Here is a 24,773-nt window from a genome sequence, read left to right as displayed (position 1 = left end):
TGCGTGGGCTTCTCGTTGCAGTGGCTTCTCTTGTTGTGGAGCACAGGCTCTAGGCGTGCAGGCTTCAGTAGTTGTGGCTTGCGGGCTCTAGAGCGCAGGCTCAGTAGTTGTGGCGCACGGGCTTAGTTGCTCCGCGGCATGTGGGATCTTTCCGGACCAGGGCTCGAACCCGTGTCCCCTGCATTGGCAGGCGGATTCTTAATCACTGCGCCACCATGGAAGTCCCCCGTTGGCTATATTTATGTGGGTCTGTTTCCAGGCTCTTTATTCTGTTCCACTGATCTATTTGTCTATTCCTTTGCCAATACCACACTGTGTCTTGATTACTGCAGCTTTACAGTAAGTCTTGAAGTTGGGTAGTGTCAGTCCTCCAGCGTTGTTCCTCTCCCTCAATATTGTGCTGGCTATTCAGGAATTTTTGCCTCTCCATATAGGATTTAGAATCAGTTTGTTGATAGCCACAAAATAATGTGCTGGGATTTTGATTGGATTGCATTGAATCTATAGATCAAGTTATTTTTAATTCTATTATATTAAAGAAAAAATGTTGGTGTGGTAAGAGATGATCACAAATTCCTTGCTGTTCCTTTTATTAAGAGGTGAGATCTGTTTCCTATTCTTGCATCTGGGTGGGCTCTGGCCCTGCTTGACGAATAGAATATGATAGAGGTGATGAGATGCCAGTTTCTGGACCATGATGTGAGACACTGACAGCTTTCACTTCCTCTCTTGGACACTCCCTCTTGGGGCCTTGAGCTTTTAAAGTCTGACTACTCTGAGATCCGCTGTATTGGGGGGCTACATGTAGACACATAGGGTTTACAGTCCTAGAGGAGCCTAGCCTCCCAGCCAAGTCCAGCCTCCCAGCCATGCCTGCCAAGACTCCAGACAAGCTGAGTAAAGCCATTTTGGATTTCCAGACTGGCATATCCACCTGCTGGAAACCCCTGCATGACTTCTTTTAATGCCATGTGGCATCAAAGAATTGCCCATCAAAGCCCTGACTCACAAAATGAATAACTAATTAAAATAAATAATAACATAATAAAATTAAAATAGTAATCATCAATGAATTGTTAATTAAAAATTGAATAGTTATTTTAAATGACTAAGTTTTGGAGTCCTTGTTACACAGCAAGAGATAACTGGAACAGTGAGTCATGAGGCACCCAAAGGAAACTGAGTCATGGCCATGGTTTGAAAGCACTGATATAAACTGCACCGAGCCTTTACACTCCTGTCTGTTCTTATGGAGATGAGTGTGGAGCTAGATAATATATTAAAAGTTAATTTGTGTTTGTTCCCATCATGTTTTCTCTCTACTTTTAAGAAGGAATCCAGGGCTTTAGTATTTTTCTTCGCTCTCTGGGAATTTTGCTAGGTGAGAACCAGAAGATGCATAAAAGCAAAACACAGCCTGTGCTAGGTGGGGCAGGAGGTGAGCATCTCTGGGAGGGGAGAAGGGAGACACCCCTGGGCTAGAGAGGGGGTGGAGGTGGACAGCCGCCAGAGCAGCACCCTGAGGGCTGAGTAGGCACATAGGGGCCCAATTCCAGCCCCTACGTGCCTATCACACATGTGCCATTTGTCATGTGCCTGGTGCTAATCTGTGTCCCCGCCAGAGTGGGCACCTTTGTCTAATTCACACCAAGGCACCGTATGGGTCAATGGTAGCCATGCAGAAGCCCCCTGGACCTTTGCACAAGTCTGGGGAGGAGTCCCATAGTTACCAAGGTCAAATTTTTGACCAGCCTGGTAGGACAGGGCCTCACTGGAGTTAAATTGTTTCAAAGGACATAAAGATGTGTCCTTTTTCTTACACCCGTGCTTGTGAACTGGGACTGTGGTCATTCTGGCCATACATAAAGGACCGATGTTTTGCTCTCTTTGGGCCTCACCAAGGTGGGGCCTGGGTCAGGAGTGGAGGCAGCTCCAGGCCACGCCTGGTAGTGGGGGTGGGCAGTCCGTTGTCTCATGTGTGTGTGTGTGTGTGTGTGCGGGGGAGGAAGGGGGACCACGCTGGGGCTGAGCCTGGAGGTTTGAAGCCGACCCTGCAAGTGGCCCGTGGGTTGTGCCCTCTGTGCTGAACATTCCTCCAGTTATTCCTGAGCCTTTGGTAAAGTCTTGTCAAAAATGACAGTATCGTGTGTGCCTCCAGAATGGTGAAGAGGCTCCTGGGGCCTGTGTCGGGGCAGGGCAGTGTATTGTTAGGGCTTGTGGTTCTAAAGCCAGGCTGCTGGGTTCAGTCCTTGCTCCCCCATGTAATGGTTCTTGCATAGATTACTTAATCTTTCTGTGCCTCAGTTTTATTACCTACAAATTGGGAATATCACTAATACTGCTTCCTTTGTGGGGTTGTGAGGATTAAATGAGGTCATGTGTTTAAAGCGTGTAGCATGCTTTCCCCCCTTTTTTCTTTTGGGTAAATGGATGGATGAATGGATGGTTCAATGAATGGTTTTATGGATGGATGGATACATTAATGAATGAACAGGTGGATAAAAAGACAGATAATAGAGGAAAGGATAAGGGAATGAATGAATAAATTAATGGATGAGTAAATTAAAGGATGGATGGATGGTTCAATGGAGAGTTCAGTAGATAGATGGATGGACAGATGGATGGATAAATTAAGGGATGAATGGATGGAGATGTTTGTCAGACTCCATGCAAAGCATTTTACATACATTATTTTGCTTTAGCCACACAGAAATACCGTAAAGAAAGGGACATTTCCTTTTTACACACAAGGTGCTTGAGCTTCAGAGGTAGGAAAAATCACTTTCCCAAGATTATACAACTAGAAAACGGTGGAGCAGGATTCAGGCAGTGTCTAGCTCACACAGGAATTTAATATGCATGGCTTCTATGGCTGTTTGAGGCACCTTAAGGAGAACTGGAGTGTACAGGAAGAATTATGGGTTGGGGGGACTGGATGGCGGGCACTGGCAAAATGGTACCACTTAGGCCCTTCCCCAAGAGATACTGGTGTCTGGTCCCAGAAGGAGCATCAACGGAGAGCCTCTTATTAAACAGGTTGGAGAATGCTCTGAGCATCAGAAAGTTGGCTGTTAATGGGAATGTAACCCACTTTCTTAAGCAGAATACCGGCCCCCCAAAGATGTCCATGTCCTAATCTCCAGAATCTTTGAATGTGCGAGGGTACACGGCAAAGGGGAATTCGGTTGCTAATCAGCTGATCTTTAAAATTGAGAGATTTTCTGGGTGGGCCCAGTGTAATCACAAAGGTTCTTAAAAGTGGAAGAGGAAGGTAGAAGAAGGGAGTTAAAGGGGGATATGAGATATGGAAGAACAGTCAGAGAGGGATGCAACATTGCTGGCTTTGAAGGTGGAGGAGAAGGGGACAGGAGCCAAGGTGTGGGCAGCCTCTGGAAGGTGGGAAGGCAAGGGAGCAGATTTTCCCCGAGAGCATTTAGGAGGAACACAGCTCTGCTGACACTTGATTTTTAGGCCAGTGGGCCCTGTGTTGGACTTCTAAACTCCACAACTGTAAGACAGTAAATGTGTGTAGTTTAAGCCACTAAATTTATTTAGCAATTTTAGGTAATTTGTTACGGCAGCAACAGGAAACTTATACACCTGCAGGTCAAGGGGGCGGAAACTGAGATCCAGGAAGGTTTAGCAACCCACTCAAGGTTGCACAACTAGGAGCTCTTTGAGTTCCAGAATCACCGCTCATGTAGCCATGGACGAGAGGTTTGCCTGCCCTGCCCCGTCCTTCCAAGGCATTTGCAGACTTCTCACTCCCTCTTCTGTGAACCTAGCAGTCACCCTTTATGTCATGAATGCAGAGAGCCTAAGATTTAGACCTGGAAGAGTTCTTCGCCATCATCTCATCACGAGTGAGATGAGTTTCTAGTGGTTTCTGAATATCTTTCAGCTATATCATTTTTGTTTCAGAAACATCCAAATCCAATCTTTAAAACAGTTAAAAGCAGAATTATTCTGGAGGAGGTGGAGTTGGAGGTGGAGGCGAAGCTCAGCCCACCAGGCCCTCCCTTTTCTCCTGTACAAGGTCTGCTGGGCACCTCTTTGGGACTCAGGGCTGCGAGTTGCAGCATTTGAAGTCTCCTTCTATGATGAGGAGTCGGGGGGCCTGTTGCATTTCTGATTCTGCTGGTTTTCACATGGCTGCCTTCTCCTCATTGGTTAGCTGTCTACTCAAATTCTCCCTCGGGAAACCTTCCCTGCCACTCTGTCTAAAGTCTGCTGCCCTCTCTGACTGGCATCATGAACACCTGCTGGTTTCCTTCCAAGGACTTGTGACCATTTGCCTTTATTCCATTTATTTGCTTAAATAAGGGCTGTCGAATTCACGAAGGCAGAGACCTTGTCTCTCCTGCTCCCGGGTGTAACTCAGTTCCCGGCACAGCGCCTGGTGTGAGAACACACTCAAAAAATGTCTGCTGATAGAAGAATGAAGCTCAGAGAGGGAAAGCAACTTGCTGCGATCACACAGCGATATAGTGGCAGAGCCAGAATGAAGGTCGAGTCATCTGGCATCTTCCATCAGTCAGTCTCTGGCCTATGGTTAGTGGTCGCTGTGGGCAGCTGCGAGGGGTCAAGACTAGTCAGGGACAGACACATCAAGGGCTGGTTGCAGTGAACCATGAGCCTTTCAGAATGACCTAGAAGGACTGCAGATAATATGGTGGGATTCCCCTTCTGGTAAGACTAAGACTCATGAAGGGAAGACCCAAGCCAGGGCCTCTGGTTGTGGGCCTCGTGCCAGGGAGGCCATGCCACAGCTTCCCCGCCTACGGGAGGAAGGGAGAGGGAAGAAGGGAAGAGCCCAGGGCCTCAGTCAGGGAAGAAGCCTGAACAGACTCCCTCTTGAGGGAGTACCACTCAGAATACCACTCAGAATTGATCACCTGTTTCTCCAAGCATAATGGAATTAGAAAGAACAGTTGGAAGAAGGCAATGCTGAAAACCCAAGGTGCGACCCTTTATGATGGAATTCCAGGCCTCAGGGACAAGCGTGGGGCTCCCTGGCATCCACTCAATCACACCATTTAAGGAAACTGGGAAAGAAGTCAGGCAGTGTTTAGATAATTGTCATGGCAACCCTGAGGGTAGGGATTATAAGCCCCATTTTACTCCAGGAAGTGAAGTGACATGCCCAAGGTCACAAGTTTATCAGTGGGGTTCCACCACAGCTCTGCAGGGCCCCATAGCTCTTTCTACCACTTAGAGGTGTGAGCTAAGGGTGAGCTTTTTGGGGCAGGTCACCCGAGCATGTGCCGGCTGGGCATCTCTCACTCTCCCCTGGACCGAAGGGCTCCTTCTTTGGCCTCAGAGGCTCCAGGGTCTAGTGTCCCTGGAATAGTATGAGGGGAGGGTCCAGCCTCAGGATTGGTTTTGAAGAGGGAGGAGGAGGAAGAGGTAATTCTGTATATTGTGCTGAAGTACCCTAGGAACGCAGAAAAGATGTGGAGAGAGAAGATGCCAGATCTTCCTGAGCAGGGAGTTTGAAAATCTAGGAAACAGTTGAAAGAACTCAGTTTTAGAGTAAAATATACCTGGGTGTTACCAGGTAACACGCCCCAAGCCCCATTCATCTTGACCTTGAGCAGTTAAGACACCCCATCTCTGTGAGCCTCAGTTTCTACTGTTGTAAAACAGGATAAGGGCCCAGGGTAGTGCTGGAACCAGTTCACACTGGCTGGTGAGAGCCAGTTGTTACATCTTCAGGAATTTTGTGAAGCAGTTATTAAACAATGCCATCATTAAAAATTATATAAATTTACAACAGCATAAAGTGTATTAAAAACAAAGACAACACTCAAAACAAATCGCTTCCTAATTATTTTACTATGTATTACTGTTATTTGTATTCTTGAGGTTATTTGCATCTATTGTATCTGAATTTTGGAAATATTATGTAACCATGTGTTGCTGAGCTCTGTTCTCTGCCACGTGAGGACACAATGAGAAGGATGAGAAGTTCGCAGTCTGCAACCCAGAAGAGAGCCCTCCCCAGAACCAGGGCCATGCAGGTACCCTGATCTTGGACTTGCAAGCCTCTACAACTGTGAGAAACACATTTCTGTTCATAAGCCCAAAATAAAAAAGATATGTTGGGCTTCCCTGGTGGCGCAGTGGTTAAAAATCAGCCTGCCAATGCAGGAGACACGGGTTCGAGCCCTGGTCCGGGAAGATTCCACATGCCGCGGAGCAACTAAGCCCGTGCGCCACAACTACTGAGCCTGTGTCCTAGAGCCTTCGAGCCACAGCTACTGAAGCCCGCGCACCTAGAGCCCGTGCTCTGCAACAACAGAAGCCACTGCAATGAGAAGCCCGTGCACAGCAATGAAGACCCAACGCAGCCATAAATAAATAAATAAATAAATTTATAAAAAAAAAAGAAAAGATATGTTACTGAGCATCTCTTCCAAAGTCTGTTGTTCAGTGACTCGCACTGGTAGTTTGAAATTGGCCTTGATGGTCACTTATACCATAGAAAATGGCAGTTGCTACCCACCAGGGCTTGATTTATTTATCATTGTGTTGATTGTGACCTAAGAAGACCTAAGAAGGTAATGGATAACATGTTAATGCAGATTAAATAAAAAACTGTGACGTGGTGAATAGCACCAAAAAACTGAGGACATATTCTTCCAGTATTTGAAAACTATTATCTGATTCGACAAAGAAGTCACCCATGTCATTGTGGAGCGAGAAAAGTTCCAACATAAACCTTCGTTGTTTCACTTTAAAAAAAATTGAAGTATAGTTGATTTTCAGTGTTATTTTGGTTACAGGTGTGGAACACAGTGATTCGATGTTTTTATAGATTATACCCCATTTAAAGTTATTATAAAATATTGGTTATATTCTCTGGGCTGTATGTTATATCCTTGTATCTTATGTATTTTATATCTGGTAGTTTGTATCTCTTAATCCCCTTCCCCTGTCTTGTCCCTCCCCCCTCCCCCCTCCCCCATTGTTTCACTCTTATCTTACTCCTTGACTCATATAGAGGTGTCAGCCAGCATTCCTGAAGTATGCTTGGCGAGTTGGTTGGTACACACTTACTAGCACACCCCTGGTAATACGCCTCTCTGGTGGCTGCGGGCACTCAGTGACACAGTGTGGATGGTGGTGCCGGGGGTGGCAGTCTCCATCAGCTGCCTCCTCCCCGAGCCATGCCCGATAAACTCGAGATCTGCGGATAAAGAGCATGCTGGCCGAGTAACTACAACCTCAGGAGAAATTTCCTAGTTCCTCATCCCAACCAGACTGGTTGCTCCTGGGTTCTTACTGTAGAGAAATTCTGGGGCCAACATCCTGGACCCGAGACACAGTATTAATATTAAGTCAGGAGTTGGGAGTTGGGAAGAGGCATCTAGGGCAGCTGGTAAGGGGATAACCTTTGATTCAACGTCTCTGCTTTCTGCCCCATCACTGTGCCTCTAGGTCCCCACCCACTGGCTGGGACCTTCGCTGGGGTGGGGAGCAGGGGGCAGAGAGCCAAGTAGTCACCACACCCCACCAGCCCAGGATGCCAAGCTTCCTCTGGGGCTCAGGTCTGGCCTGTTACCAGCCTCAGCCCCTAGGGGGCAGAGTGGCTCCATGGAAAGAAGGCCTAGCTCACCCTTCAGTCCATCCCCCTGCCTTCCATCCCGACTGGTATGGCAGGGCTGCTCCTGGGGGCAGTAAGGGAGTAACTACTTACTGAGCCCCTGCTATGTGCCAGGCTCTCTGCTGGGCACTGCGGCACCCGTTAACTATCTAAGCTTCACAAAGGTCTTGCAAGGTAGGGTCTGTTATGCTCTCCCTGGTTGAATGTCAAGCCATCAGGTAGACCTCCCACTACCCTCCCCTCTGACATCTACCCCCTCATGTTTATGAAGTGGGTGTGGGCACCTGGGCACCCAGCGTCAGCCTCAGCACCGCTCTCCCTCTGAGCACCAGGGCAGTACCCAGACGCTGGTGAACTTCTCCAGGTATACTCCCAGGGACACTGAGAGCTGCTCCCTCCACAAGGGGAAACCCTGCAAATGATAACACTTTTTTAGAGATTCACGTTGTGCTTTTGGCATATTTAAGGCTCTGCAATATCCCGAAGTAAAGAAATCTGATCAACTTGCCCAAGCCCAGAATTTGCCTAACGTATTTGACCATGGAACCCTCCCCCAAATCCTCTTTTTTGAATTTGACAAACGTTTATTGGGAGCCTGCTATGAGTCAGGCTTTGTCCTCGTTGTGGAGAACACAGCAGAGTGTATGACAGATATGGGCCCTGCTTCCTCCCGGCAAAATACTAAGAGCTAACGGTTGTGAGTGCTGAGCACTTGACCTGCTTCAGCTCATTTCATCCTCACCTCTACTCCAGGAGTTAGGCATTACTGCCCCATTTTATAGACATGAAAATGAGGCTTTGAGCAATGATGTGCCCTCTCCAAAGATACATAGCTAACTAATGGCAGAGTTGGGATTCAAATCCTAGGACCCCTGACAGCAGAGCTCAAACTCTTAAACATGAATGAATGTTCTTAAACACTTAGGAATTACTGCTCGAGTTCAACACCCCAGGCCAAATCCCCAACCCTGGCTTCATCCTTAGCCCTGGAAAACTCCTAGTCACTCTTCAGAAACCTGCTGGGGACCTCTAGGAGCTCCTCTTTGTTCCCTGGTGAACCTCAGGGGGAAAAAATACTGTGAGTCCAAGTAATAATTTTTGCAATTCACATTTATTTTGGGGAAAAAAAAGGTTCTGCTAAAAATACTCCTACAAAGGCATTGGAGTCACAGGCTCAGGGTTGCTCATTGAGCCAGTTGGTGAGATTTCCTTGGTCATAACAGTGGGGGTCCCGGGAGCCAGGGCTGACCCACAACCAACAGAGCCCCAGCTGCGTCCCTCCCTGACTCCCCAGCATTGTCAGGAAAACCCATATTTGTGACCAGAAGAAACAGAGTTCTGTGAAACCACACCAGGCCCCACGGGCCCCAGTTGTGAACTCTGGCCTGCATGGCCGAGGTTAGAGTGAACCGCTCGGGGGGTGGGCAGCCCAGGTGCCCACACCCACTGCCCATGGCTCAGACAGCGCGTCCAGGAGGCCAAGGTCAGAAGGGGTGTCCCAGTGCCCCCAGACAGGGTGCTCCTTGGGGATCTGGATTTGACTGGCAAAGCGTCTGACAGTGGGGAGGGGCTGAGTGGGGACCACAGGTAGCGGCATAGCATAGTGATTACGAGGGCAGATACTGGGCCAGAGACCACTGGCTGACGGTGTAACCTGGGAAGGCCACCACACACGTCTCTGAGTTTCCTAGTTCGTGGAGGGGGAATAATAACTGTACCTGTTTCACAGAGCTGTGTGAGGGTTAAGCAAGACACCGTGTATAAAAAGTTAAGCACAGCACCTCGCACACTGTTGGCACTCAAGAAATAGCAGCTATGATTAGGGTTTGGGGCTGGGCATCGCCAACCAGGAATTGTTCTTCTCTGGAGTCGAGAGAGGCTGGCTGTGAGGGAGTGTCCCTGCCGGTGCTACCCCGGGCCAGCCTCAGGGGCTCAATTTCTTGCCCCCTGCCCACCAGAGTCCCTGTCCACGGAGGGGAAGGCAGCCAGACTGATTACCAGGCTCTGAGCAACCCAGAGGCACGTCTTTCAGCTGGTCTCCCAGATTCCATAGGCAGTGGTCTCAACTGGGAGGTGAGGGCGTCCTTTGTATGGAGGCAGGGACTGTGTGGTCACGGAAGTTGCATCCTGACTGTCAGAGGGAAGGCACCTGACTCTGGGGTTTGCAGCGAGACCCTATGGCTTCCCAGTGTTAAGACTCGGGTTCTGAACAGGGAGGTGGTGTGCTTGGGAAAGATTCCTCAGCAAATCCCTGGCCCTGCAGCTTCCTCTCTAAGGGGGTGGGGAGTGTCCACCCCAGATGAGTCCCTCCCTAAACTGAGCCACTGGGGCCCCTACTAGGCTCCTGAACTGAGCTGTCTAGCCCACCAGCCAGTGGGCACTGTGGGCTGTGTGGGGCTTTGCTGCAGCCTGGGGTAGTCAGCTCCCCGGCCACTGGGAGGGCCAGGTGTGGGCAATTCTACCCCTCTACCAGGGAGCGAAATCCACCATCACACTCAGAAGGAGGTGATTCAGATTCAAAGGATGGAGTTGTTAGTATTTGTTTTTAGCTATTTGTTTTCTCCCTCCCCATCTCTTTCTCTCTTTCTTGCTCTCTCTTTGTGCTTTGTCACTGCTGGGACCCTCAGGTTTGGGGATCAGAGTTGAACAACGGGACTAGAAATTTCAAGAATTGGCAGCGTAGAATCATATGGTGGTGGAATCTTAAAAACATGGAATCCTTCTGTTGGAATCTTAGCATTGTGAGGTTTTGCTGGAATCTTCACCCATGGAATGTTAGAGTTTTGGACTCTTGCAATATCAGCAGGGCCCCAGAGTGGATGTGGTCCTGGCTCTGACCTCCTCCCTCTGCCGTCTCCCTTTCCCCTCCTCCAGCATCAGACCCTGAGTAGACACAGGACCTTCACTCCCTCTTCCTCCTGGGAAAGCCGTGCCTTAGTCTGGGTAGCAGAGGCTGGTAGCGGGGAGTTATATGAAGCTCCAGGTCCAGCTGGAAGCCCCACCCTGCCTTTGCCCGGCCCACCTGGCCAGGTGCTGAGTGAACAGGCCTGGATCATAGCCTTGAGGCCTGTGGAGTCTCCAGAGGGTGGCCCTGGGAGGGCTGCTGGGCCCCTGTGAAGTATTAAGTTCCTGTTCCTTCTTGCTATATCAGCTTTCCTGAAGCAGCCTTCAAGCTGTGAAGCTAAACTCAGACAGACTCTGGGTCTGGGGAGGCGGGGGGTCTAATTTTCCTGAAAGCTTAGCTCAATACATTCCTGAGGGTCAGCCCTTCCCCCCACTCCATGGGTCCTAATCCATGTCTGAGTTTGGGCATCTTATCTGACGATGTCCTGCTTTTTCCTAATCCCTGTCTACGCCAGACCCTCTCCCTGCAGACATCAGGGCACAGTTCATCGTGCGGGAAGTGAAGAGAGAATTTCAGTGTCTGGAGGAATCTCCTGGAGGAGCTTGTTAAAAACAGGGGCTCCTGAGCCCAACCTTGGCTATTCTGACTTAGGGGGTCAGGGTGGAGCAGGCGCACGGCCGGGCTGGAATGCCCTGGGCATCACCTCTGAGAATCTGGTTCCTCACTCGTAGAGTGGGGATGGTGACACCCACAGGGCCCTGCGCATGGGACTGGCGTAGGCTAAGTGTTCAGCGATTAGTGCAGTTGCTGTGGCATCAGCTTCCTGAGACCAGCCTCTGATGGGGAGTCCCTGAGCCTTCCTGTGTCACGGAACAAAGGCCAAGTCACTTCCTCTGATTTCCCTGAAGGGGAATCTGGCCAGCTTCGAGGCCATAGTCCATGCTGTTTTATGGTAGGAGCCATTTCATGGGAGGCAGGGTCAAGGTGGGCAAGGTGGAGCGTGCATGTGCGGTGGGACTCCCTAACCTCCCTCTGGGTTCCCCAGCATAACACACTATTGAAAAGGGCAGGACCCCGCCCCCTTCCAACAGCATGTCTGGGTGATCTCTCCAGGGCCAGGGCGACGGGGCAGAGATGGGCTTCCTGAGCAGTTTGCATACCACTTACCCAGCCCCCAGCCCTGTTCGCTTCATCACTCCGCTCTGCCCCCCCGCGGGGCTCTGCCTGCCTTCCTGTGCCCTTACCACCACCCGCGTCTACTCCGCTCTGGCCACGAGTGGCAGCTCTCTCAGTGCCTGGCCTGGAGGAAATGGGGTGGGCATCTCAGTCGAATGCAGCTGAATTAAGAATCAGGTAGCACAAAATCCAACCCTGCTGTTCCAAGCAGCTGAAATGACTCTTTGGATTATCTGCGTCAGTGAGTGAGGATGGAAAAGGAAGCAGCGGGGCCTGGATTCTCCAGGAATAAATGAGGGCTTCTCCAGGGGGCTTTTCCCGCGGGGGGAGAGGGGGAGCTGTGAGGCATCCTGCTCCCACCTGATGGCCGAACTGCCTGCTCCTTCTAGCACCTGATGCTGACTCTGCCACTCTTCTTCTCAAGAACGTGTCGTGGCTGGACTGTGCATCGTGTCCAAACTGCCTCAGCCTCCCCTCAAACCAACCCCCGCCTTCCAGCACTGCTCTGGTCCATCCGGAAACGACTCCTCACTGTTAACCATGCTGGCCTTTGCATCTTTGGTTACACTGCACCTCCCACTTGGAGTGACCTTTCTCTCAACGTCTGTGATCGTCAAGACAGCCTCCTCTGTGAAGCCCTGCGTGACAATCCCAGCCCATTTGCTCTTTCCCTTCTCTTACCAACCAGCATTCAGACATCAGGTGCTTCATGTCGTCTGAGCGTGGTGGAGTGGGCATTGGAAGCAGGTAGACACAGCCCTGCTCTGCCTCTTCCTGGCTGTGGAATCCTGAGCAAGCTACTTCCTCTCTCTGAGCCCATTCTCCCCCAGCCCCCCAGCCCCATCTGTGGAAGGAAATAGTCCCTCCTCACAGGGCTGCAGTGTATAAAGTGTTTCGCATGCTTGGCTCACCCAGTCCAGTCCTCTCATTTTACAAACGCGAGAGTGAGGCTCAGGGGAGCTGGCTTGCCCAGATCTGTGTCTTAAGTTAGTGGTCAGAGCTGCCACTCTGGGGGCAGTGTGCTTTTTCCCTAGCATCATGCCTCATCCTGACCTTCGAATGCATTTACATTATTTCCTCGGACAAGTCATTCATCCTTGGGTACCATTTGGAACTTCAGGGGCTCAGGGGAGAGCCAGGAGTGGCTGAGGGCCCAGCACCGGGGTGGGCAGTGGTCTGGGGCCATGATTGCCGCTTGTGCTTCAGCCAGGGGTGAGGAAGAGCTGGCACGGGGCGGGAGCTCCTAGTCTTCTGGAGATGAGCCCCCGATCTGAGAAGGGTGCAAAGCTAGTGAGTGCACACAAGGGGGTGGCAGAGAGCTCCCTGAGAGGGACCGGCCAGAAATGATGGGGAAAGTCCAGCTGATGCCATCTGAGCAGGAGGCACCGCCCCAAGTCCCTAAGTATCCCCGACTGCCCCCGCCACCCTAGCCCCTACTCTGGGGCCTTTTGGTGTAGCACTACGGCCATCCTCTATTCTGATTGCTTTGCCCCCATCTTACCGGTTGATAGGTATTTAGAGTACCATCCCCCAGGAAGAGGCCTGCTGATCAACAGTAGCCCATCTGACCCATCTGGGGGCGCTTCCGGGGCAGCAGGAGCGGGGGCGACGGCAGGGCTCTCTATTACCCAGCCTGGCGCCGTGCAGATCTGCCTGTCACACCCTCTCAGAGCAGCTGGTCCCCATTTCCATGGTGCCCTGGCCCATGTTTGCAAGGCAGCTTTCTTTCCTCAAGTACCAACTGTGTGCAGAGCGGCCGGAAACTCCCCTCACACTGCTGGGCAGGTGGGGGCTGGCACTTGGGGAGGTTGAGCCAGGAAAGGATTAGTAAGCAGGCAGCGGGTGGCTCAGAGCCGTGTGCCCGGGCGAGCAGGCAGCATCAGTGGAAGGCGCTTGGCAGCACGGCCCACCATCCCCGCTGAGAAGCAAGCAAGAGGTGGCGGGGGGAGCTGCCCCAGCAGCGGGGAGAGGGGAGCATCTGCCTGCACCGGGGACAGTCACAGCGACGTCTGTCTGTTACCCTGAAGTAGAGACAGAGGGTTTGGGTAGCACCCTAACTCTTGAGAAGCCGGCACGTGGAGGCCCAGGACCACGGAGGACTCAGGCCCTGAAGGGCGGATGGGCAGACGTGCTGGCTAGCAGACACCAGCCTAGCGGCTTAGGACAGGAAGCACCGACTGCCAGCCCCCTGTGGGGCCCCAGAGCAGTTGGGGGGGCGGGCTGAGGAGACAGAGTTAATCTGAAGAGCATCAGGGCAGCTCCCTCCAGAAGGTGACCTTGTGTGTCGGGACAGCTGCCACCCGTGTTGGGCATCTTTGGGGCACAAAGGGCAGCTGGCTGGGCCAAGGCTGGCCAGTTCGCGGGAAGCCAGCCAATGCCTTCCTTGTGGCTTGCTCTGCTGTTCCCCCTGGGGGGGCCCATGCTCCCCTCTAATCCCTTCCTTCCCCTCGCATCTCGGGCTCTGAGAACAGGTGAGTGACAGATGACAGGCTGGTCCGTGTTGGATGCTTGCTCTCACCGAGGGGCCTTTAGTTGACCATCTGCGGCATGAATCTTTCTCACTGGTCAGCCTCCCACGGACAAAGGGAAAGGTCCTGAGATGTGGCGTCCCTGGCTCCCCCTCCCCAGCCTCCTCCTTCCACACGAAGAGTTTTGATTGTACGTGAGTAGAAGTTCATCTGCTCAGAGGATAATTAGAGTTGACCAGGATAAGGTGATAATACCTGTGGCTTTGACTGCGGATCCATGGGTTCTCCGGGACCCTCACACTCCCACCATCACAGCTCACTTAATACCTGGGCCCCCTTTCTCTGGCCCAAAAGAGCGAGCGCACTGCTGTCACCTCGCTGCTCCTAATGCGTCCTGCAGTGGTTCACACTGATCTGCAGGGCATCAGACTCCCAAGTTCTGAGCCACTTCCATCTCACTTCTTTCATTGCCTGTGCTTTTGACAAGCCAGAGCCAGAAAGGCCACATGGACCACTGGTGTCCTCCATGTGTTTTCTCAGCCCCGGGCCTTCTGGAACCCTGAGGTAGGAAAAGTCCCTTAGAAGAGCATCATGGGTCACTTGACATGTCCCAAAGGTGCCAGGGTCTCTGTTGGAACTGACAGAGAACAGGGGTCATTTTCTAACTAAAGTGTTTATTTCCATTCAGTTCACTAACCGATTGTTCTGCTCAGGCAGCTGCATTTGCTCATAGGAGAGAGTCTGTGGCCAGACCCCTTGGCTGATTATTTTCCCATGGCCAAGACTTTCAGACCTGGGCAAAGGTCTGGTGGAGGGAAAGAGGTGGGAGAGAAATCACATGCTTTCTTGCAAGGGGAGGAGAGGAGCACCCCTGCACACGGTCTGAGGGTGATACTCTGGAGGGCTGGGATATCACAGTGAATGATCTGGGTCCTGGCCTCGGATGCAGCCTGGTTTAGGCTCCCAGAGACAAAACTGGGTTCTGGCCATCCGAGGGCACTCAGGAACCTCGAAGGGGCCTGTTTGCCTGGAAAGTACTGGATAGACTGGGACAGAAGGAGAGTGGAGATGTGGGCAGAGGCTTCTGGCCCTGCAGCCTCCTCCTCCTTCTCAATCTGTTGCTTTCAAAAACAGTCCTGGGGTGGGATGCTCCTCCACCTTGGCCCCCACCCTCCACCCAAATCTCACTCAGTCTCTGAATGGCCCAGATGGCCCCGTGGCAGTTGGCTTTGGTGAGGCCTGGCAGCAGGTGGGAACTCTATGCAGGGGGGAGGAGGGAAGGGTGTCAATGAAAACCATATAAAAAATCCAGAAATGTGCATATAAAATCTCGCCCTTGGTGTATTGCCTAAGTCAGTAAGCAGAAAGCACCTTCTTCCTGGAGAAGGATCAAGTCCTCAAAAGGTAGGAAATGTCAAAGTGTCACTTCATTGTCATAAAAAAAAACCAACCAACAAACCACCCCCCCAAAACCAAATCCACCCCTGACCAAAATACCCCCGAGTCCACAAATTGCTGTAAACAAACCCAGATGTAGGAGCAATCCTTCTCAGTGGCAGTCGTAGCTGATGGCAGTCATTGCGGCATCAGTCCTCCAGGTGTGGACGGGCAGGAGTGGGTGCCCAGCTGGGCCATGGCCGCCGAGCTGTGCGCGTGACGTGGACGTGGAGCTGCAGACCGGGGGGAGGGGGATGGTCAACCTCAGGAAGGCTGACCTTTCGGGTGTCCCCATGCTCTCCCTGACCCAGGAGGACAAAAGTTCCTTTTCAGCCCCGGGAGCTGACAGGAGAAACAAGTCTCTTTCATTGGAGTTTCTAAAATATTCTCCAAAGACAGAAAAATTCTTCTGTTTGCCCAGCGGCAGCGGGATTGGATTTTCCAAGAGTGGTTCCGGGGGTGGCTACCCGTCGCCTGCCCATCCGCCTGGCGCGTGGCTGTTGAGTGAGACCTGGAAGAGCAGCCCCGGGGACGGGAGAGAAGTGTGGCCCCTGTGTCTCCCCTTCACATTTGTGTTCCTGAAAGTGTTTCTTGGCTCCGGCCGGGTCACCTTCCCAGAGGGAGCTGGAGAGAAACTGCTTTTGATCTCCGATTGGACAAACTGCATGAATCTCCCAAGCCCTTTTTTTCCTCCAAGAACAATGATCGCTTTCCTTATGAGAATCCTCTTTAAAAACTATTCCTTGTGTTTCCCGCCCCCTCCCGGGATCTATTTTCTTTTGTCCCCATTCCCTTTTTTCCATCATCTGAAGTTGCACGTGTTCTTGGTGACGTCTCATGGCTGGAGCGCTGCTTGGTTCTTCCTGTTGCCCGTGGCCTCCTGGCAGGCGGCTGACCCTGCGGTGGACGAAGAACCGGGGGCCGGCATGTGGGGCGGAGGGGGCGGGGCCTGGAGGAAGAGGTGAGCCGAGGCAGGTGAACGTCAAACCTCCACAGACTGGATCTGGTTCATCTGTGCCCGCATCACCTGGATACTGTTCAGGATTTTTTTCTGGTGACCAGCCAAGGTGACCCCAACCCGGAGAATGTCCCTTTGGGAGAGAAGCACATGTGTTAGGGAAATGCGGGGGTGGAGGGACTCTGTCCAGGTAGAGCTGCCTGGGCTTTTCCAGGGGTTTCCTGCTGGAGAGGGCAAGGCAGGGGGTGAAGGGCCTGGGGGAATGGGTGGGCGTCTGGAGCTGGAGTGAGTGAATGTTGAGATGGGAGGAGCCCGTGATTAGGAATCAGGGCGCCTAGGTGCACGTGTCTCCTCTGCCTCGGGGGAGGAGAAGGGAACCTGCATTTACTAAGTACCCAGTCATTCACTTTATATCTCCTTTCATCTTCCTACCGCTCCCCAGTTTACAGAAGAGAAAACTGGGGCTAAGAAGGGTTCTGTGACTTGCCCAAGGTCGCGGCCAGTGGGTGGCAGGAGACCTGGGTGTTGATATGAATGTGAGTCCGTGTTGGCCGTCTTGCCCCTTGGTCCCCCATATCCCTGCTGGGACACCGTCTATTCCTCACTTTCCAGAGCCCCCCGCGTGGCGGGATGGGTGGGGAGGGCGGCTAATGGCAGTGGGTGGAAGCGGCTGGGCACTTACTCCATCATCATCTGCGACACGACATCGAAGGAGGTGAAGCCGGCATTGGCGAAGCTCTCCTTGTACTGCCCCATCTTGATGGCCTCCAGCCACTCGTCCACTGTGTTAAAGCTGGTGTAGTCGGGGATCGTGCGGTCCAGCAGCGGCAGGTTGATTCTGGGGGTGGGGTGGGCAACGGGGACGGTCAGGGCACATGCTGACCTGGGGGTGAAGGTAAGCACTACACTTGCAGGCTATGTGCGTACCTGCACGCGTGCATCCATGTGTGTGAACGCAGGTGAGTGTGTATGTATGTGAGCATTTCTGTGTGAGAGCAGGAGTGAGTTTGAACTCACGTAAATGTGCACACATATATGTGTGAGTAGGCGAGAGTAAGTGTGTGCAGAACTCAGAGCTGGGGTTACCTGGAAAGTCTAGGGAAGCCTCTACAGGGACTGCGGAGAGGCTGGACCACAGTGGTGAGGCGGGAGATGCTTCTCCATGCTTCTTCTTTTGAGGAGGAGGGATTTCAGCTGGACTAACTGTGCTGATTATTTGCTGTTTCCTCCCCTGATGCCCTTCTGTCCTTCTCTACCATGGTTGTGCTACAGGAAGCTGATCTTGTGGACTGCCTCTCCAAAGTCCAGACAGAGCTGGTGGGGCTAGTGGGAATGACTTCCTGGCAGGCGAGGTGTGAAGTGACCCTCAGGCTAAAAGCTCAGAGTGATTTTTATCCGAAGAATCAGGAGTGGCTGATGCAGGGTCATGGTGAGGAGGGATGGGCAGAGGCAAACACGAAAATCTCTTGGCCCTAAGAACTTGGCAGGTGAAGGACTTGGGCCCAGAGAGTCTCTGGCCACAGCCAGCCCTGGATCCCGAGGACATCTAGCCAGACGCCCCTCAGAAATCTTGTGTGATCAAGAGTCCTGAAGGGTAAGAGTGTGCAGGGCCAGGACTGGCCTGTTGAAGCTGCCCCGGCAAGGCAGTGGTGGCTGCAGACCTGATGGAGGGCGCCCTGGGACCGCTGGGAGAAGGAAAGCTCCAGGACCACTGGAGCTAGCGCACCTCCTGAGCCAGTCTCTCTGATACAAGGATGGCAACCCGAGTGTGGGGCGTGCGTGCATGTGTTTGTGTGGTGTGTGTGTACTTCTGAACGTGTGTGCTCAGGGACCTGTGGATGTGTGTAGGTGTGAGAGCCTGAGAATGGGTGTCTCCATGTGTATGAGATTGTGTGTGAGCACAAGCATGAGCGTTTGTGCCCAGCTGTATGTTCACGTACACGTACGGGACTATATTTGTGTGTGTACATGCATGTGTGTGTGGGCCTGGCCATGTCGAGGAGGCTGCAAATGCGAGTCAGAGGGTCCAGGTTTAAGTGTGGAGGAGGAAACTGAGTGAGGAGTAAATCTATTCACCAAGATTCTGACGATTTCTCTTAAAAGCTGTCCTCTCCGACCATGCTTTAAAAGATGCTTCCTCTACCGGACTGGGATTCCTTCTCCTTCTCAGGATAGTCTGTGTCCTGCACTCTGCACCCCAAGGTAGCCATCTTCCCAACAAACACTAGTGCTGTCCTTCCCCATCCCAATTCAGCTTTACCAGAGGGGGCGGGGCCAGGGCAGAACTGGGAAAAGGGGCGGGACAGGTGGGGCGGTACCCGGAAGAGAGGGGCGCCATGGCTTTGAGGCTGTTAGGGTTGCGGATCATCTTGTCCAGCGTGTTGACGATCTGGCCGAACTTGGGCCGGTGGTTGCGGTCCTTCTGCCAGCAGTCCAGCATGAGCTGGTGCAGCGCGCTTGGGCAGTCCATGGGTGGTGGCAGCCGATAGTCCTGCTCTATGGCATTGATTACCTGGGGACAACACAGGGGCCGGGTGGGGCTGGGTGGGTGAGGTAAGAGCATCTGCCCTCTGGCCTGGCTCGTCTTGCCCCCAGTACATGGCAGGACAGACTTGCTTGGTTGCCATGGCAACTACCTCCACTTCCTGGAGGCAGCCCTAGTATGTGCCTCACCTGGGTTCCCACCATCTGTGGCCTCGGTCTGGCCTGGCAGCTGGGTGTTCTGCTCCCCCCACTCACCCACCCAGCACCCTGAGATACCCTCTGCCTCAGGGTCCACCAGGCTGACCCTCCTGTGGGCAACCCCACCTGGCTCTTCTGTCAGGGAAAGGAGCCCAAACACCTCTCCAAACTCTCCTGCCCTCAGGGCCAAATTCATCTTCCCCAGCTTGACTGTAGGTACCTTCCCTTCTCAAGCATTCCCTGTTCTGGCGTTGCTGCAAATCAGAATTCCTCGGATCGACTTTCAAACACCCCATTATTGAACCTCATCGACCTTTCGGATCAACTTTCCTCTCCATGCCCCCCGACACGACCCCTCATCATCCCACTTCTGGGCCTTTGCACAGGCTGTTCTTTCCATTGGAAGCCCTCGCGTCTCCAAGTCCCACTACTGTGTGAGTCCCACCTGTCTGTGAAGACTTCCTGGCTGATCTTGCCCACACTGCCCTTGCTCCAACACCTACAGGGCTGGACACCTGCCTCCTCCACTTTAGTACCTGATCATACATAGCACCTGATAACTACATCTGGTTCCCACAATAATTGTCTTGTCTCCCATATGGGTGGTAAACACCTGAGGGGCAGATATGGTCTCATTCAGGGTTGGCCACAGCTGACAGCATCCTGAAGATTTGCTGGTTTGTGGATGGGTAGGCCTTTCCTACTCCTGAGCCCCCTGGAGAGTCCAGGGTCCTGTGCAGATGTTTGAATCAACCAACATCGGGCTGGGATCTCAGAGACCTTGCTCCCACCCCCTGAGGGACACGCAAAAAGCCAGAAGTTCTGGATCTTCCCCTCCTGTCTGGCTGGCCAGAGAGGCTCTGCCCACCCCCTTGGAGACTTACGTCCTGGTTGGTCATGTCCCAGTAGGGTCGCTCCCCATAGGACATCACCTCCCACATGACGATACCATAGCTCCAGACGTCACTGGCCGAGGTGAACTTCCGGTACTGGATGGCTTCTGGGGCCGTCCAGCGGATGGGGATCTTCCCACCCTGGGGAACAGAATGAGGAGGGTTAATGGGTGGGAGGCTTACCCTCATGCCCTCTGCTCGCAAAGCTCCCCACCCTGTGCCCTGTGCTGCACAATCACACGAAGTATCTTGCTGTTCCCCAGACTCACCTTGCTGCTCTGGACCTCCAGGCATTTGCACATGCCTTTCCCTCTGCATGAAGTGCCTTTTCCCACTCTGCCATCTGGTAACCTCCTTCTCATCCTTGAAGTCCCTCTGCAAATCTTTCCCTAAGTCCCAAAGAGTTGCTCATGCTTCTCAATCCTACAACTGTGTGCCACACCCCTCCATCAGGAGGCACTTCTCAACAGACAGCAGTACTCGTATCATTTGCCTACTTACCTGGCTCTATTTGAACCATCTCTGAGCTCTTTGAGGCTAGGGATTGTGTCTTATTCCCTTCTGTTTAAAACTCTTCAACAACCCCAACAGCTTTCGGGAGAGAGTCCTGAGCTTGGGCAGTCAAGAGTCTCCGCGATCTGGCCCTGCCTACTTCTCCAGCATGGGTGCCCACCACTTTCCCCGACAGCCTGTGTTTCAGTCACAGCTCCCCATGAGAATACGGCATCTGACAAACTTTTACTGGCACCTGGCTTTCAGCTCAGCTATCACTCCCTCTTGGCGAGCCTTCCTCTGCCTCCCAAGGCTGGTGTCTAACTCACAGCCCCGTCACTCTGTGGCGCTCTGCACTTCTGTGTCCACCAGTCTGTGAGCTCCAAGAGGGCAGAAAACACGGTTTATGTCTCTACGTCTCCAGGGCCCAGCACAGCCCTTGGCATGAGCAAGTGCTGGTGAAAACGTATTGCAGGGAGAGATGGATATCCGTCCTCCTCCCTGGCCCTGTGACTCCACTGTTCCCTGCCTCCATCTTACCAGGGCGCTGGTGTAGGTGGGGTCTGAGGTATCGTCCTCCAGAAAGCGTGAGAGCCCAAAGTCAGACACCTTGCAGACCAGGTTGCTGTTGACGAGGATGTTGCGGGCAGCCAGGTCGCGGTGGACGTAGTTCATGTCTGCCAGGTACTTCATGCCGGCCGCGATGCCCCGCAGCATGCCCACCAGCTGGATGACTGTGAACTGCCCATCATTTTGCTTCGGGAGAAGTGGAGGAAACACAGAGTAAATGGAAGGGCATGAGTCAGATCTCTGGGGCATTCTCAGAATGGGAAACCAGAGCAGGACCCTGCTGCCCTGGCCTGGGCTCTCGGTGGGAAGGACTCAGATGCTCAGAGACCTCAGAGAGGCCCAGGAGAGGCCAGTTTCAGGGTGGTGGAGAGAACATGGACTCTGGAGCTGGTTTGACTCTGGCTCTGCCCCTTGCTGGCTGTGCAACCTTGGACATGTGACCTAACCTCTCTGAGTCTCAGTTTCGTCATCTGTGTGTTAAATGGGGATAACTAACACCCACCTTCTAGGGCTGTCAGAGTTCAACAAGAAGGTGCATGGAAGGTGCCTAGCATGTACTAGGTGCCTAATAAATATTTATTAAATAACATCTAGTCTGATGGCATACTTCTGATTCCTAGTCAGTGCTCTTTGTCTAGCTGGTTGACTGTGATCTCTTGGGGGGCCTAGAAACTTTCCTCTGTTGGCCTTGTGCTCTGAACTCTCTCCCTGTACAGCTTTGGGAAAATCCAAATCTGGTAAAAACTCTGGACTCAGGGTCAAGAAACCTTGTTCCAGTCCTGGCTCTCATCTGGACCCTCTGGGTACACTGGGCAAACTCTACTTCTCTTAGAGCCTCAGTTTTCTCTTGTGCATAATGAGAAGGCTGGCTAAGAGCTTGGAGGGAACAGATTTCAGGTTGTATGCCAACTCTGATCAACTCGCTGTGGTTTCCTGGATTGAGACGGATTCTGAGATTGCTTCTGGGTTTAGTGGGACAGAGTCTGGGATTTATTAGCAATGCCTGGCATGGGTAAAGGAATGGAAAGTGGCAGCAAGCAAGCCATTCTGGACCTAGATCTTTCCAAGACCCTTTCAGGCTCTGACAGTATAAAGCTATGTCTACCACTCCTCTTCCTGCCCCACCACTCTTGGCTTCCCCTACCCGGAGGAAGGAGTCCAGGGAGCCATTCTCCATAAACTCAGTGATGATCATCACAGGTGTGCTCTTGGTGACAACACCCTCCAGGTGGATGACGTTGGGGTGGTCGAACTGGCCCATGATGGAGGCCTCGCTCAGGAAGTCCCGGCGCTGCTTCTCAGTATAGCCCGACTTGAGCGTCTTGATGGCTACAAAGATCTCTCTCTTGCCTGGCAGCTTCAGGTGGCCGCTGCATACCTCACCAAACTCCCCTGGGACAGACACACCAAAAGAGGCAGGATGTCCCTTACCAGGTGGAAGTGCCACCTCCCTGTTCCCTGTAACCTCTGCTCCTGGGACCTGCAGGAGCTTTTCCTCCTCAGTGGTCAGCTCATCCTCCCAGACACAGAACCCCTTTATAGAATGCAAGGGCCCAGAAGAGTCTCAGCCACCTTTGGGAGTAAGAGGAAACATTTCGTGGCCATCCTGTGGTATTTGGCTGGGTGCGGGGTGAGGATGTAGGGGAACCTGGGGAGATGGAGCGAGGGACCTGGGATGAATGGTGGGAAGGACAAAGCACTAGACTAAGTCCAGAGACCTGGGTTCCAGACTTAGCTCAATCTCTGATGTGATGTGCAAGTTCCTTCCCAGTCCTGTGCCTCAGTTTCCTCATCTGGTGATGAAGTAGTTTTACTGGGCGAACTTTGAGGGCCCTTCCACCTTGGGTATTCTGAGCCTTCAGGCCTTGGAGGGTCCTCTGAGGCTCCTGCCCCACATCCTGCCCTCTATCCCAGGAGTACACACCGGGGTGGTCCCCTGACGTGTGGCTGAGGCCATGGTACCTGAGAGGGTACCAGTCACCTACCTGCTCCGATCACCTGCTCAATTTTGACACAGGAGATGTCAATTTCCTTGGCAAACTCCCGCACTGCCTCATTGGGGTCCTCGTAGGTGAAAGGGTCGATGTAGATCTTCATGCCTGGGGTCACTGGGACAGAAGACCAGGCTCAGTCATGTGCGCAGACACAAGATGTGGACAGATAGAAAAGTGAGAGCCAGTCCCTCCGTGGAGGGAAGTACACTCCCATGTGGCCTCTGTATGAATGGGGCAAGCCCCTGCATTTCACTTGACCTCTCTGGGTCTCAGTGAGCAGATGGGCACTGAGCTGAGTAGAAGGGGGAGGGGAACAGAGAGGTCAGTCAGCAGGGATAGCAAATAGGTTCTAGTTTTTGTTCCAACTCTAATTGATTAATAATGGCTTCCTGGAGCAGCTAAAAGACTGTCAAGATTGATTAACAATGTCTGTTATGAGTGTGGGCATGAAAGGATAGATAGGCTTATCACTCTTGTGATAGACAATCAGGGGGTGCAAAGTAAAGGAAGAGGAAGTCAAGAAGGAAGAGAGAGAATTGGAACAAAAATATAGAAAGAGCAGGCAACAGACCATGTTCTTGGGCTTCTGCTAAGGAGATCTCCCTGCCTTTCAAGGCCTAATTCAAGCCTCCTCTCCCCTCAGGAGACTTCCTGGCTGCCTTAGCCCTCCCAGGCACTGGAAGGGCTGCCTCGCAATGGTCTGAGTACCCATGGCTCCTGGGCCCACCTCCCAGGTCCCCCCGCTAGCCAAGTCTTAAACCTTTCTGGATCTCAAATTCCCTGGTGATCAGTGTGAGGCTGGACATGGGGCATATGAAGTTGATTCCTGATCTGATGTGGATTTTTACTTTTTGATGCAGAAGGGAAGACTGTAACTTGGATATTAAAGACCCAATTCTGACCCCAGCACTGAGTCAGCAAAATGCTTTGAAGGAGGGGAAAGATGATCTATCCCTCATTCCCCCTCCCAGATAACTAGTCTTCCACTTCCCAGACCATCTGGCCCTCACCCAGCCTGGGCCTCCCTCTGGCTCCCCAGCTCCCTGCCCACATTCTCCCACGGCTTCAGGAGCTGTGACTTTGGAGGCAGCAGCTCTAGGAGTTGGGAGCTGAAGTCCCTGGGCCGTAGCAAGGCTTGGCTGGTTGGTGAGTGAGGCCACAGCCCTGCTCGGTTGCGTGATCTTGGACATGTTAGTTGACCACTCTCAGCCTCTAATTCAGACATTCCAGTAATCTGAGAGCTGGAACCTCTCACACAGGGGTTGACAAAATGGCCCACTGCCTATTTTGTAATAAAGTATCATAAATAAAGTTTTATTGGAACACGGCCACACACATTCCTTTGCCTGTGGCTGCTTTCACGCTACAGTGGCTGAGTTGAGCAGTTACAACAGAGACCATAAGGCCTGCAGAGCCTAAAATATTTACTGTCTGACCCTTTACAGAAAAGCTTGCCAACCGCTGCTCTAACACATTATTCTTATTTTGGATTATTTGTGTGGGTGTCTGTCTAGCCCTTTAGGTCAGGGTTTTCTTAATTTGGGTCTGTGAACGACTTGGCAGTCCCAGGATGGGTTTGGTGGGGCTGCTGAAATGGAATGCATTTATTATTATTGTCTCTTTGAATTAGAAAAGTAATTTATGCTCCTTAT

The 24,773-nt window shown here is 52.4% G+C and overlaps 1 protein-coding gene across 2 annotated transcripts in view; it reads right to left on the bottom strand.

Annotated features, from left to right (window-relative positions):
* Positions 1 to 15,418: 15,418 nt before the first annotated feature.
* Positions 15,419 to 24,773, bottom strand: part of EPHB2 (EPH receptor B2) — a 184,906-nt gene continuing 175,551 nt past the window's right edge. For both annotated transcript variants that reach the window (XM_036836929.1, XM_036836921.1), the window contains exons 10-16: positions 23,113 to 23,235; positions 22,272 to 22,519; positions 21,098 to 21,313; positions 20,057 to 20,206; positions 18,809 to 19,002; positions 17,173 to 17,328; positions 15,419 to 16,623 (exon numbers count right to left, since the gene is read on the bottom strand). In XM_036836929.1, the coding sequence (XP_036692824.1) occupies positions 16,515 to 16,623; positions 17,173 to 17,328; positions 18,809 to 19,002; positions 20,057 to 20,206; positions 21,098 to 21,313; positions 22,272 to 22,519; positions 23,113 to 23,235 (1,196 nt within the window). In that variant the 3' untranslated portion in view covers positions 15,419 to 16,514. The remainder of the gene's footprint in view (positions 16,624 to 17,172; positions 17,329 to 18,808; positions 19,003 to 20,056; positions 20,207 to 21,097; positions 21,314 to 22,271; positions 22,520 to 23,112; positions 23,236 to 24,773) is intronic.

The sequence above is a fragment of the Balaenoptera musculus genome, chromosome 1 (assembly GCF_009873245.2).
Source record: "Balaenoptera musculus isolate JJ_BM4_2016_0621 chromosome 1, mBalMus1.pri.v3, whole genome shotgun sequence".
In the NCBI taxonomy this organism is placed as follows: domain Eukaryota; kingdom Metazoa; phylum Chordata; class Mammalia; order Artiodactyla; family Balaenopteridae; genus Balaenoptera; species Balaenoptera musculus.
Note: the sequence above shows the minus strand (reverse complement) of the source record. Positions and strands in the feature narration are given on the sequence as shown.